Here is a 13816-nt window from a genome sequence, read left to right as displayed (position 1 = left end):
GAACGACTTACAGGATGCGTATTTTCACATCCCCATTCTGAAGACGCACAGGAAGTATCTCCGTTTTATGGTTGGGTCACAGGACTACCAGTTTGTCATCCTCCCGTTTGGTCTTACTACTGCAGCTCGAGTTTTCACAAAGGTGATGGCAGTGGTGGCAGCTCATCTCAGAAGATCGAGGACCTGTTTTCCCCTATCTGGACGGCTAGCTGCTCAAAGCAATGTCACCAGAGATGGTGCTTCATCATCTGCGGGTAACATCTCAACTGTTGTTCAACTTGGGTTTTTCAATCAAAGTGCCCAAATCTCACCTGGTGCCCTCTCAGTGCAACCTGTTCATAGGGGCGGTACTGGACACTACTGTGTGTCGAGCATTTCCTCCTCCACAAAGACTTCTCGACATTCAGGAGATGATCCCATTATTCCACAATGGAGCGGTTGTTCCAGTTCTGAAGGTCCTTCACCTGCTAAATCTGTTTGCCTCCTGCATTCTGTTGGTCAACCATGCACGCTGGCACATGAGGGCACTCCAGTGGTGTCTCCGCAGGCAGTGGTATCAGCACAACGGAGATCTCAGGGAGTCAGTAAGAATCTCCAGAGAAGCTGCGGCAGACCTGTTTTGGTGGAATATGGAGCGCAATCTGTCTCAGGGAAAACCCTTTCATCTTCCTCCATCGATGGCCACAGTGATAACGGATGCCTCTACCCTAGGTTGGGATGCTCATCTGGGGGATCTGGAGGTCAAGGGTCTTTGGTCTCCAGAGGAAAGATTGTCTCATATCAATCTTCTGGAATTGCGGGCGATACGTTTGGCGCTCAAGGCCTTTCTCCATTCCCTTCGTGGTCAGTCGGTTCAAGTCCTAACGGACAACACTACCGCAAAGTGATATGTCAACAAGCAGGGAGGAGTAGGGTCGTACCGTCTCTCCAGAGAGGTGTTGCAACTTTGGTCCTGGGCTCAGGACCATCGGATTTGCTTGATGGCAAATCATCTGGCCGGGGTGCTGTGCGTGCGGACAGTCTGTCGGCAGTTCTCGGCCGACCACGAGTGGAGGCTTCATCCGGAGGTAGTTCGACACATCTTCCGGACGCGGGGGACTCCTCGGGTGGACCTGTTTGCCACTCTCGAACGCGCACAGCCCGTCATTCTGCAGTCTCCAGTTTCCGATGCAGGGGGCATTGGGGGACGCGTTTCAGTTGAGTTGGAGCTCACAACTCCTTTACGCGTTTCCTCCCATGCCTTTGATTCCTTGGGTTCTGAGGAAGATTCGCCAAGACCGGGCCCAAGTTATTTTGGTCGCCCCAGATTGGCCAAGAAGGGTGTGGTACACAGATCTTCTCCACCTCTCCTCGTGCCCTCCGCTCCGTCTCCCTCTGAGGGCAGACCTCCTCTCGCAGTCGGAGGGGCAGGTTCTACACCCCCACCTCCAGAGCTAACACCTTCATGCCTGGAGATTGAACGGGGCAACCTGAATTCCCTCTCTCTCCCGCCTGATGTGGTGGATGTTATTTTATCGGCCAGGCGACACTCCACCAAGTCCATTTACTCATATAGGTGGTCTAAGTTTGTTAAATGGTTTGAAGAGAGATCCGTTGACCCTTTAAAAGCCCATCTTTCCAATGTGCTTCAGTTTGCCCTTACCTTGGCTCAACAGAGCTGTGCTGTGGCCACGGTTAAGGGCTATCTATCGGCCTTATCGGCTTTTCCGTGTCTTCCAGATCAGCCGTCTTTATTTAAATCTCCTATTGTATTAAGATTTATCAAAGGACTTACTAATAGGTTCCCACCTACTCCTTTTGTAATACCACAGTGGGACCTTAATCTTGTCTTAACTTTCGTGATGGGGTCCCCTTTTGAGCCCCTTCATAGTTGCCCTTTGAGGCTGGTGTCTTTTAAGACGGTCTTTCTTGTAGCCATAACCTCGGCAATGAGGGTGAGTGAGCTTCAAGCTCTTAGTTCAAAACTCCCGTTTTTATCCTTGCATGCTGAAAGGATGGTACTCAGGACCAGGGCTGCTTTCTTACCTAAGGTAGTTACTCCCTTTCATCTGGGGCAGTCTATTACTCTCCCTGTTTTTTATCCACCTCCTCATCCCTCCAAGGAGGAGGAAAGACTTCATCGTCTGGACCCAAAAAGAGCTGTGAGCTTTTACTTGGACAGAACGAAAGACTTTTGTTTAGACGATCAGCTCTTCGTGGGCTATGTTGGACATTCTAAAGGAAAAGCTGTGTGTAGGAGAGTAGGGTCTGCTTTCTATGTTCACCCCCACTTTTTGCTTTTGCTTTACTGGTTTTCGACTTAGATGTGGCTGTGGGCCTGCTAATCAGACCCACAGCCCTGCTGTTCTCTCTCTAAATTAATACTATGTACTTTAGGTGCATAACCCAATTGGATAGGATCACCTTATTGGCCCCTGTACAGTGTACCTTAGGTACCCAGGGCATAGGTGTACCCTAGGCCTACCAGGGGCTGCAGAATGTATTATGCCACCCCTGGCCTGGCCTTCCATTATGACACAACTGGCTGATCACTCAGCTGGGGCAAGGTCGTGTAATCACCCCTTGCTTAGGTGTAGTATTCCTATACCTACCTTATATATAGACACATGTGTACCTATCAGCCACTCCTATGGCAGGCCTTAACAATCCTGGAGGCAGAGTGCTTGGTAACATGTGAGATAGTGCTCTAGCATGAGCTGAGAGTGTCTGCAGCTTTCGGAACCATGTCCTTATAGCTGTTCTATGATATAGCCTACCATATACTCTTAAAGTGCCTTATAATCTTAAACGGTTATGGTAACTATGGTTTGGCTTTATCAAAACATGTCGTGTAAGGTGTCTAACACTTTGGAATAATACCCCCATCCCATTTCTGGTGATGAGGCTATTATCCCTCCCTTTCTAGAGGGAGAAGACATGTTGAAACCTACTTACCCGGTTAAAGTTAACCAGAGCCCCAGCATCACAAAATCTATGCTGCTGCCACGACACAAGTCTGACCTCCTGCTGCTGGGAGTGATCCCGGCACGGGAGGCTTGGACAATAGGTTTCCTGCCTTGGGAGGTGCGAGCACCACCCCAGACAGGCCTTAGTGTATTGGGGCAGGGAGGGATGAAAGAAACTAGACACTGCCTGGGGCACACAAGGTGTCCCATGCATAGTCCAGATCAAACCGGTGCTGGGGCACTCCAGCCCCAGTCCTGGTGCGAAACTGGACAAAGGGAAGGGGGTGTAACCACCCCCCTCCAAGGTCCCACCCATAAGGCGTGACCTAGCAGGCAACCCAGCCCCCCAGATTAGTATAAGTGTGGTAGCTGGGCCCCAGGAGATTAGATTATCCTGAACCTGCAACTTGAACAGAAACTCTGGACCTTCGACATTCGACGAAAGAAGAAGACTGAAGAATCTCCCTTGTGGCCAAGGAGTGGCTACCCTGTGCAAACAGGCACCATCAAGAGACTACCCTTTGCTTTGCTGAAGTTCTACGAGGGACCGACTGCAGAGCCTGACCAGAGCCTTGACTTCCAGACTTCTCCGACCCTGATCCACATCCACAGCCGAGCTGAGATCCGTGGAGGCGACGAGAGACGTGGGACCGGCTACCTGGGAAAAGTGGCGAGTATCTTCCAGCGCAGCTTCTGAGGCACCCTCGAGGTTGTGCACCGGGGATTGAGAAGCCCCAACCCCAAGCATCATCTGCACCGAAGATCAGCCCCCCACACTCCACGAGTCCTGCGTGGGGCCCTTCTGCATTTTCCTGCTTGCCGCGTCTGTCCGGTTGCTTGCCCGTTGGCTAGTAACCCTTGCGACGACACACCTTCAATTTTCCACTGCTGGTTTGGCTCCTCCAGACTGGCTCCTGCTCCTCTGTAAAAGAGAAGCACCCCAGACTTTCCTGGTCTGCACCAGAAGCAAGTCCTCCATTCTTCGTGGGTTCCGCTTGCCAAGGCTTGGTGAGTCCTAGTTCGACTTCGACGCCGCCGACAGCACGAGCCTTCGTGGGACAGCTCGCCTCCTGGTCGTCCTCGACGTCTCCTGGTACCCGTGGCTGCTGCGACAAGCTTCACCTCTTCACCTGCAATCTCCCGACATCGCCTGGTTCCTTCCTGGTTCCACGTGGTCACTGGCTAGTGACCCAGACTCTGTCCCTTCTGCTTGCAGGTATCCTTCCTTCTTGATCCCGACCTTGGGATCCACCGGACACTCTTCACTGACTGCCTGTCAGCATCTTTCCTTCAGGCATCCATAGGAGTCGACGACGAAACCCGACGCAAGTTCACACCTATGCACCCGCAGCCCGTGGGCTAGGTAACTTGGGTACTCCGGTGCTCATCAGGGTATTGACTATCCTAGTGTCTAGTTCTCAAGTCTCGACTTCCTAGCTACTCCAGAAGTGTCCTAAATCTTATTAATTCTAAACTGTACTATTTCTATCGACTTTTACGCATTACGCGTGAGTGTTTCCACTCTGCACCTGAATCCCGTGGGCCTCCCACTTCCTAACTGTTGGTCGGGTAGTGTAGCCCCAGCGATTCCCTAGGCCTAGGCCTATCCTGTGTTCGTGACAGTGGTCCTTATACCACTTACTTAGTATATGGTTTGCGTGGCCCCTAGGGCCTAACTGTATTACTTACCTGTTTGACTTAATGTATGCTTAAATAAGACTGTGTTGTACTTACCTCGAATCTCATAAAGAGTGCTGAGGGTTTGACTAGAATAAATACACTTTATTTTATATATATATATCTGTTGTGGTGTCCTTTCATTTGGTATTCAAGGGATTACATATGGTATAACAGCTGGCTTCACCTGCCATTCAGAGTTTAGCCTAAGACTGCTCTTGTCCATGCTACCACTAGGATAGCTGGTCTATAAGGTTGACTTTACAACCAATCACCATAAGGGTTATTTGGTGATACAAGGTGTACACTAGATTTAGTGACATCATATATCAGGCCAACTTCTCACACTGTGCACAAGCGCACTCTGTCCAGATGGATCATCCTGGCCATCAAGATCTGCTACGCCCTTGCTGGTAAGGTTCCTCCCGAGGGTATTAGAGCTCATTCAACTAGAGCGAAGTATTCTACCTCTGCTTTGGTCAGGGGTGTTCCTGTGGCAGACATTTGTAAAGCCGCGACTTGGGCCTCCCTCCATACTTTCGCAAAGCATTATTGCTTGGACACTGAGATGAGGAGGGAGGGCCATTTTACGCGCTCTGTCTTGCAAGATTTTTTGGTATAGGAAGGTGGACACCCTCCTCCGGGAGTGGGACTGCTGTGGGAATCTATTTACAAGGTAAGGAATCCACTGGCAGATGTATCCATCAGAAGAACAAGTTCCTTACCTTCGGTAACGCTTTTTCTGGTGGATACAGTATCTGCCTGTGGATTCCTCACTGGCCCACCCGCCTCCCCGTTGACCACTTTTGTATATCTTAAAATATGTCTTGTGTATACTTTGAATCTGTCGTTGGTCCACCTGTTCGCCTCGGAGGCACGGAAAAAATGGGTGGAACTGACGTCATCACGCCAACGTGACTCTCTTATGGCTCCGGTGACGTCATACGGAGTCGCGAGCGGAGCCGAAGTATTTTGACGTCCACGTCCACGTCGGCGTAGAGAGCTGGGGAAAAAAGTTCAGTGGAATGCTGGTGCAGGGGATATTCACAAGGTGAGGAATCCACAGGCAGATACTGTATCCACCAGAAAAAGCGTTACCGAAGGTAAGTAACTTGTTCTTTACAGTCAAAAGTCTCAGCTACCAAAGAAGACATAAAAACATAAAAAAGGGTAGGACTTGGCAAAGATGCCTGGGGCACCTTGATTGACAGCTTTAACCTCGTAAATAAAAGGAGTAAACCAAACTGATTGGCCTCTAGATACCAGAATAGACTTAAGCCAAACCCAAGCAATGCCACTCCCGCCCAGAGTGGCAACTGGTGTAAGAGTATGGTATGTGGGATGATGTCAGTAGCGGCGTACAAGTCAAGGAGAATAGGAGCCGCATTTTTCCTCAGGTCTAATGACCATTTAATATTGTTGGAAATGTCAAGTACCGCCAATTCCAGACTGTGACAGGGACGAAAGACTAATTGGCTGGAATGTAGTAGCTTGCCGTGCTCCAAATAATTGGAGAGCTGAACATTGACAAATGTTTCTAGCATTTTGGCAAAAACAGGAAGCAAAGATATGGGTCTATAGTTGTCAAAATGTTTAGCATCAAGGTAAGGCTTCTTAAGGAGAGGAACCACTTAAGGCAGATTCCAAGCAGCAGGCATAACCCCTGATGACAGAGAGATTAAAAATTGAATTAATCACCAGGTTGATAACGTCTACTGCCGCAGCCAGCTGAACGGGAGTGCAGGCGTCCAGAGGAAAGCCAGATGTACACTTAAGGATAGCCTCACTAGATTGCTAGAGAGAGAGAGGTCTGAACTGAGTAAGCCTGACGCTATTCCCAACATTGCAAACAGAAGAGGAACACTACTGCGGAGCAGGGAGCGACCTTTGAATAGCGACAATCTTAGTCTCAAAAAAATGTAGCCAGCACATTGAACAGATCTGGGGAAGGTACAGGTGCCCTGTGGGAAGAATTGTGGGAAAGGTAAGATTTTGCACTCTGAAAGATGGAATGAGAAGTTTAGGCAGCAGAATTAATTTTGTCCTCGAAGTACAAACTTTGAGCCTGTTTGATAGATGCATGATATACTCTATGACCAAATTATAGTTCAGTTTGCTATCCGAGAAGAAGTTCTACACCAAATTCTTTCAAGCTTTCTGCATGCTTTCAGTTCTGCAGCCAGAGAGGCAGAGAACCAAGGTTAAGGAGGGGAAGTGCAGGTTGGATATAGCCAGAGGTTGTTCTCAACCACAAATGAAATTCTAGTTTCAAAACAACTCTAATTGGGGTTAGAGTGATTTATTTGTAACATTCATGCTGCTTTTATTGCATCTTCTCCCGTAACTGGAGACAAGCATATATTAAGTGAATAAATGCTCTTAAATGTATATTCTAGAAGGATATCCTTAATTTTAGCCTGCCACACTCATTTCTCTACCTAAACATCATGCACAGTTTGCTGTGCCACTGGGTCATTGTTGTGGTGGCCAGTGTGACACGCTGCTAATTGAAGCTGTGTGGTTGCAGGATGCTGTGCTTCACAAGGAGTCAATCGGATGCTGGCCTTCTTAAATAAGGTGGTACTAAAGATTGAAATATGTCAAGTTTGTAGTTTTGTTAAGAGTGATGTAATGTGGTGGCAGAAATCATTGGGTTTTCTCTCAGTTACTACGTACTCCATTTCTCAGTGGATCAGTCGGAAGCACTGCCACTGCTAAGAGGGGACAACACTCACAGTATGCTGAGCTTGGCTGTCTACAATATAATATGAAACTACCCAAAGATAAAGGTTTTCTGGTTCACATTTCAAACAGTATCAATGTGGAAGTATGAGAATACAGTAGGCCTGAAAGGTCTCAAAATATCATAACTTTAGTAACCATGCCACCTCATTCCAAAACATGTGAATTCTTGCCAGTAGGGTAAGAGTGACCTGGCTGTCATTCCTCCCAGGGGCCATCTCGCCTCAGAATTCATACATATATGATGAGGAAAGAGCTTTGCTTTCTCTTCAGACATATAAGCTATAGTGGCTACCATAGATGGGGCATTTGATGTGTTGAATCTTGGATTTTGGCAATCGCAGGCGCTGCTGTTCTTTGTAGGCAGGGCTGGCTAAGAGCAAACTCCTTCAGACCGGAAGTTCAAAGTAGCATACTTCGTATGCCCTGTGATGGAGAGTCCCTGTTTGGGAAACATATTAACAAGGCTTTTCAGAATAAAGAGATACAAAGCCAGCCATATTTTTATGTGCCTTTCAACATTGAAGACCCAAATCTTTGTGAGGCGTCAGAGGGAGAAGCACCTCATACCACAGAGGCTATCAAAGTTACAGTCAACAATCATCTCAGACACATTCTAGGCACAGTAGTGCCATCCTATCATAGTCAACATCAGCAAGAGTCCGATAGAACACCGCCAAATGCAACCTACAACAAGCTGCAGTCTAGGCAAAGGGGAAGTTCCCAGCCAAAAGCACAAGACTCACGCCATTGCCACTGACTGCCCCAGGGGGCTTACTACTTTTACTACTACTGTTTCGTGGATGATTGTCCCTGTAGTTGGAAGGATATCTGCCTTTGGGTTGGAATGGTCATTGATAACAGTGAACAGATGGGTACTGGATCTCATCCACTTTGGATGTAGACTAGGATTTGTTCAGTATCCTCCACAAACACTGCTGTTGAAAAGTAAGCTCAAACATAAGGAAGGCCAAAATCCTTCTCATAATACCTAAATGATCTATCGGACCTGTACCAAAACATCAGCGTAACGCTTTTTTGTATGGTGTCTCTACAGGAAGTGTTGCAGGTGCTAATGGAAAGAAGAATTCCTGCATTCTTGGGACTGCACAATGACTACTTTCAGATACTAATTCATTGCAAATGTTGGAAAAATTTAAGATTGGGGGTGGCCAGTAGTAATTATTTATTTTGAGTGCTCCTTTTTTACCTAAAATCAGCCCAAGGTTATGCCAAACTATACGATGCCAGTGCACCTACAACGCATGGGTCATCATTGAGACTCCATGCCTCATCAATAGGCTCATCAAAGAGGGATCCTGGGAAGCCACATACAACACAGTAACAGTCTGCATTCACCTGTTCCAAAGATTAGGACTCACAATCAATAAACAAAAATAGTCTCTGCACCCTTCTTGAAATATCCATTTCCCAGGGCACTCTTAAAATGCAGGAAACAAAGGTTTGTCCCTTCAGACTCAGACAAGTGACTCTGGCGGGCCTTGGCAAGTTATATCCATAAGCAACCAAATGTCATGGTATGATATTTGAAAAGAGTACTAGTCAAGATGTTGTTTTGAACATGCCTGGTACCATTTTGCCAATTAAGAATGTGGCTCATATAGAGGGAACCAGATAAACAGTAGGCACATATCTTTGTAACAGCCACTATGAGAAAGGCTGTCCTTTGTTGAATGTCAGCAATGAACACAGGAGGAGGCCATTGTATTTTCCTTCCTGAGCAGACTTTGTCTTAGTTGTGGATGCCTCAATGTGAGTGGGGCTGGTCAATCTTCAACACATAACAGTCAAATGTTGGTGATTTCAAAGGAAACAAATATGCACATCAATGTGCTGAAATTGAGGGCCATAAATCTTTCTTATCACAAGTAGATCATTAATCGTTTGTCAGTTACGACAGCTCAACATCAATGCTTTACATCAATAAACAGGAATGCACAAGATCTCAAGTACTATCAAAGGAGGCTTAACAGCTTTGGCAATAGGCCCTAAGACACAAGACATGACTAAAGGTAGAGGATCTCCCAGGAGCAGACAACAACCAACATACTACCCCAGCCGCTCAAATTGAAACTCAGTGACAGTGTGGTCAGTAATGTGTTCAGGGCATGTGGAAAACCAAGACTCGACCTGTTTGCAACAAGGACAAATAATAAATGCCAGGTCTATGTAAGCTTATACTCAAAACCAGGAAAGTGGAGGGATGCATTTTTGATTCCATAGTCAGGGAATTGGGTGTATGCTTTTCCCCTTCTCTCATGGATTGAAAGCATCATTCCAAAACTCAAAAGGGAATCATGCTTAGTCATCCTAATTGCCCAAACGTGGCCAGACAATACTGGCTCTCCTGCTGCCAGTGGAAGTGGCACCTAATTTGCTGTGGGCACACATGAATCTCCTCAGCAGGAACAATGGACAGATCCTTCATCACAACCTGGGATACTGAATGGCAGGTGTTCTCACACATAGACATTGCTCCAGATGTAAGGGCATTCTTGCACAGACCAGAGCTCTATCCAGTAGCAGGATGTATAAAAGCAAAATGAAAGATGTTTTGCATTTGGTGCTCATCTAAAAGGCCTTCATCCATCCTCCATTCAACTTCATCAGGTTTTACCATACCTCGTAGAGCTGGCGCATTCGAGCTTCTGGTACACATCAATCAGGGTACACCTCACAGCTGTATCGAGATATCTATGCTCACCTGAATGACCTTCCTTATGGGCTGACAAAGGAGGGAAGTAATTTCTCAAATGACACTTCAGAGCCTTTCCTCCTGGCAAGGAAGCCACTAATAAATTGTGAACAGTACTATCCAATTGATGAATAGTCTATTTGAGCCGATTCCTGAAGCCACATTTAGGTTTCCATACTGGAAAAAAATATTATTTTCGGTCCTTATTGCAGCAAGGATAGTCCACTAAATGCAGGCACTTACAATTAAAGAGTTCTGATTGCTGTTCTTTAAGGAAAAATTAGTTCTGCTCACAAATCCACAGTTTATACTAGATGTTCCAGTAGACTTTCATCTTAAAGAACCGTAGTCCATAAATCCTTCTTCCACAATCCACAGGATGCAATAGAATCGTCTCTGCTCTCTAGACATGAACAGATGTCTGAAGTTCTGTATTGATAAAAAAAGAATTCAGAAAGTCCGATCAGTTACTAGTATCATTTTCCAATCCAATAAAAAGGTTCCCATAATCAAAACAAAGATTTTTGAGATGGGTAGCAGCAAATACCTTGTCTCTAACAAAGGTGAGACATTTGTTGGTAAAGACGGTCGCCAAAACGTTCCACCAAGAGTATGGCGGCATCAACGGATCTCCATGCAGGGCTACCTTTTTCCAGCATCTGTATAGTAGCTACTTGGAAGAATCTCCATATATACTCAGCACTACTTTTGTGGGCACTGTGGCAGACAGTGAAACAGCTGTGGAAAAGTAGTGGTTGTCACATTTTCAATTAAAGGTGACCCACAGTGTTATGATATTGTTATGTGATACTGCTTGCTATTTTGATTAAAGCATGTGACTCAATGCTGTCGAAAAAAAGTGACTTAGCTTTAACTACATTTCTCCAGCATTGGGATCTTTTATAGATTCACCTGCGACCATCCCTCCTTCCCAAATAGTGGCTCACCTCTCATTAATAAATGCTTATTACACTCCTACTGGAAATCCGAGGTGAGTTGGTCTCTAGGAGGGGGATAACCAGGGCCGTCTCATCTCATTTGCTGGATTTCTGGTCTTTTGGTCTGATGTGACTGAGCTTCTAAAGTGAATATATTTTAAGGCCTTGTACTGCTTTTGTGAGGTTATCATGGAACTCCACATCAACAGAAATGTATTCAAGCATGTCAATCTATTAAATATAACGAAGATAAAAAATTGTAGTTACTGGTAAGTAACCGGTTTATTATAGCTAGTGGTGCTTTGCATCCATTGACAGGATCATCGCTCACTTGTATTGCAATCCTTTTTTTTGTTGTTGTTGCTAGGAGGATAACAATGATGAAGAACCTCCTAGCGCCATATGAGCAGCGACCCTGGGCACAAACCAACTGGATCCTTGTCCGACTTTGGAGGGTAAGTATTCAGATTTTGTGCAACCCCTGCCATTTGATTTCCATGCATGTCGATTATCTGGTAGAGGTCTTGGATTAAACTTCTGAAAATGAAAACTTGCAGTAACAAAATCTAAATTCAGTTCCATAAAGCACAATAGTTACGTTTTGTCATAACAAGTCAAGCAAGTTAGATGTTAAAGATCTGAATATAGAATAATTCAAATATTATTTCTGGTATGTCTCTTTTACTAAGTGCCTAATTCAAAAAGGTAAGTTGCAATTTTGAGTAAGTTTAGACTTTGAAGTTTACTACTTTCAGTGTCCCCAAACTCAAAGTGTAAATTTATTATAAAAGTGTAAGTTACATGTCTCCATCCTTAGAGTAAAGCAATTGACTTACTCTTGTGTCAATTGGTGATGACCCCTTCCCCCAGCCCCATCGCGACTCTCCCTAAACCCCTTTTATTCCTTCCTAATCCTGTCTAGAGTGAGCCTGCCCCTTTCCTGCTCACTCCCTACACATTTACTACTTAAACCTATACCTACATGTGTGGAAACTCTGCAGTCAGGGTGGAGAACTCTAAACACACATAGGTAAGTATAGGTAAAACTTACATTTTGCAAAATGGCCGCTTAAAAGCCTGGCTCCGAGAAACCGCCGCATGATCAGTCCAATATCCTCCTTCTAATGCCCTCAACAACCCTACTCTGTTGCTGCACTTGACACTGAAGAGGCAGGCACCAGGTAGAACTGTTCGGGACCTTTCAGCCCATCTGCATCCCGCTGATAATGCGAAACGCTCAGCTGCGGCCTTTACGACACGCTGAAGCACTGGCCTAAAGTGAGTGACGTCTGGTGCGACACAGTGCAGTGCAGGCGCCCGCAGCGTCACACCCCATCGGACGTCCAACAGGTTGCGAGCGGCAAGGAACAGGCTATTGATGCCGTGCTCGGCCTCTGACGACCGCCGCTCGAGCATTGATGCGGATTCCAGCCACCAGCATAGCACACTACGGATCGGAGATCGGGCGGCTGCCGGAGTCCTGCAGCGCTCACTGCAGAGGAGACTAGGTGAGCGCATAGCTGGGTACGAACACGGAGCTGTGCTGGTGATATCAGCGCACCTGAAGGCTGCGCGAATAGGGGACCCTATAATCAAAGTGGGGCGACCCAACCCGGTGGGGAGACCAGAGCAGCTGCATCACTGCAAGTCGGCTGTCTTACATAGAGCTGGGGGGTGACAAACTTTCTCGCGCTACTCCTTGTACTACGTGTCCCCCCCCCCCCCCAGCAAGACATAGCACTATCTGCAAAGCCTGGCTGAGACTACTATAATAAACTGCACCAGCCTATCAAAGTGATGGTTCGAGAGCAGCTGACTAATTGACAAGAGCTACTGGCCGCAGCATAAAGGAGCTGTTGAGCACCACTTCTACCCTCTTACTGTTTCAACACTACAGGCTCGGCCGTGACAACATCTGCGAGCCTGTCATTGCCCGTGCAGCGCCACACACGATGGGCAGAGTTGACAGAAATCAGCCCAGGCTCACATTTGGCCATGGGAAGTCCAAAAGCCGAGACACTGTGGTGGAGGGAGAGGACCAACCGCACAACATAGCGGAGGGCGATATCCGCTCCATGTTGGTCACAATGGAAAAAATCTTCAAGGTAGCCTGGCAGGCCAGGTCAATACGATAGATGCACTCTCTTACCGCATGGACAGGATGTCCGAAAGAATAGACAAACATGCGGAGAGACTAGACATGGCAGATCGCAGGATCACCGAGGTGGAAGAGGCACAAACGTCGCTTGACACAAGTCACCTAAAAGCGGAAAAAGCCCTGCAAGCCCTTCAAGACCAGGCCGAAGATTTGGAGGCGCGCTCGCGCCGTAACAATCGCTGCATTACGGGGGTCCCAGAATCGACTCCAATGGGCAATATGGAGAAATTTATCGAGGCGCTGCTGACCGCACTACTAGGCAAGGAAGTGTTTTCTGACATTTTTGTGGTAGAAAGAGCGCATAGATCGTTGGGCCCACGTCCTCCTCCTGGTGCGCCACCTCGGCCTATAAAAGCACGATTACTGAATTACAGGGGCTGGGACCCTGCATTGGCTGCTGCAAGGTCCAAGAAGTCTCTGCAATATAAGGGGTCCAGCATCTCCCTATACCCAGACTTCACAGCACGTGTGCAAGAAACGCGCAGGCAATTTGCTCCATTTATGCGCCAGATGAGAGACCTAAATATAGATTACGCCATGTTATATCCAGGCAAACTTCAAGTTAACAGAAATGGCTCTTAACAGATTTTTACTGAGCTCAAATCCCTGCACAAAGCTCTGAAAGAGTGGGCCAAGGAGT

At 46.9% G+C, this 13816-nt stretch overlaps 1 protein-coding gene across 2 annotated transcripts in view; it reads left to right on the top strand.

The window, feature by feature from the left end:
- RNF123 (ring finger protein 123) overlaps nt 1-13816 on the top strand; it is a 1761234-nt gene that overhangs the window by 920093 nt on the left and 827325 nt on the right. For both annotated transcript variants that reach the window (XM_085625036.1, XM_085625035.1), the window contains exon 30: nt 11386-11473. In XM_085625036.1, the coding sequence (XP_085481162.1) occupies nt 11386-11473 (88 nt within the window). The remainder of the gene's footprint in view (nt 1-11385; nt 11474-13816) is intronic.

This window comes from Triturus cristatus, chromosome 9 (assembly GCF_964204655.1).
Source record: "Triturus cristatus chromosome 9, aTriCri1.1, whole genome shotgun sequence".
Lineage (NCBI taxonomy): Eukaryota > Metazoa > Chordata > Amphibia > Caudata > Salamandridae > Triturus > Triturus cristatus.
The sequence above is the reverse complement of the archived record's forward strand: the minus strand, read 5'-3'. Positions and strand labels throughout refer to the sequence as shown.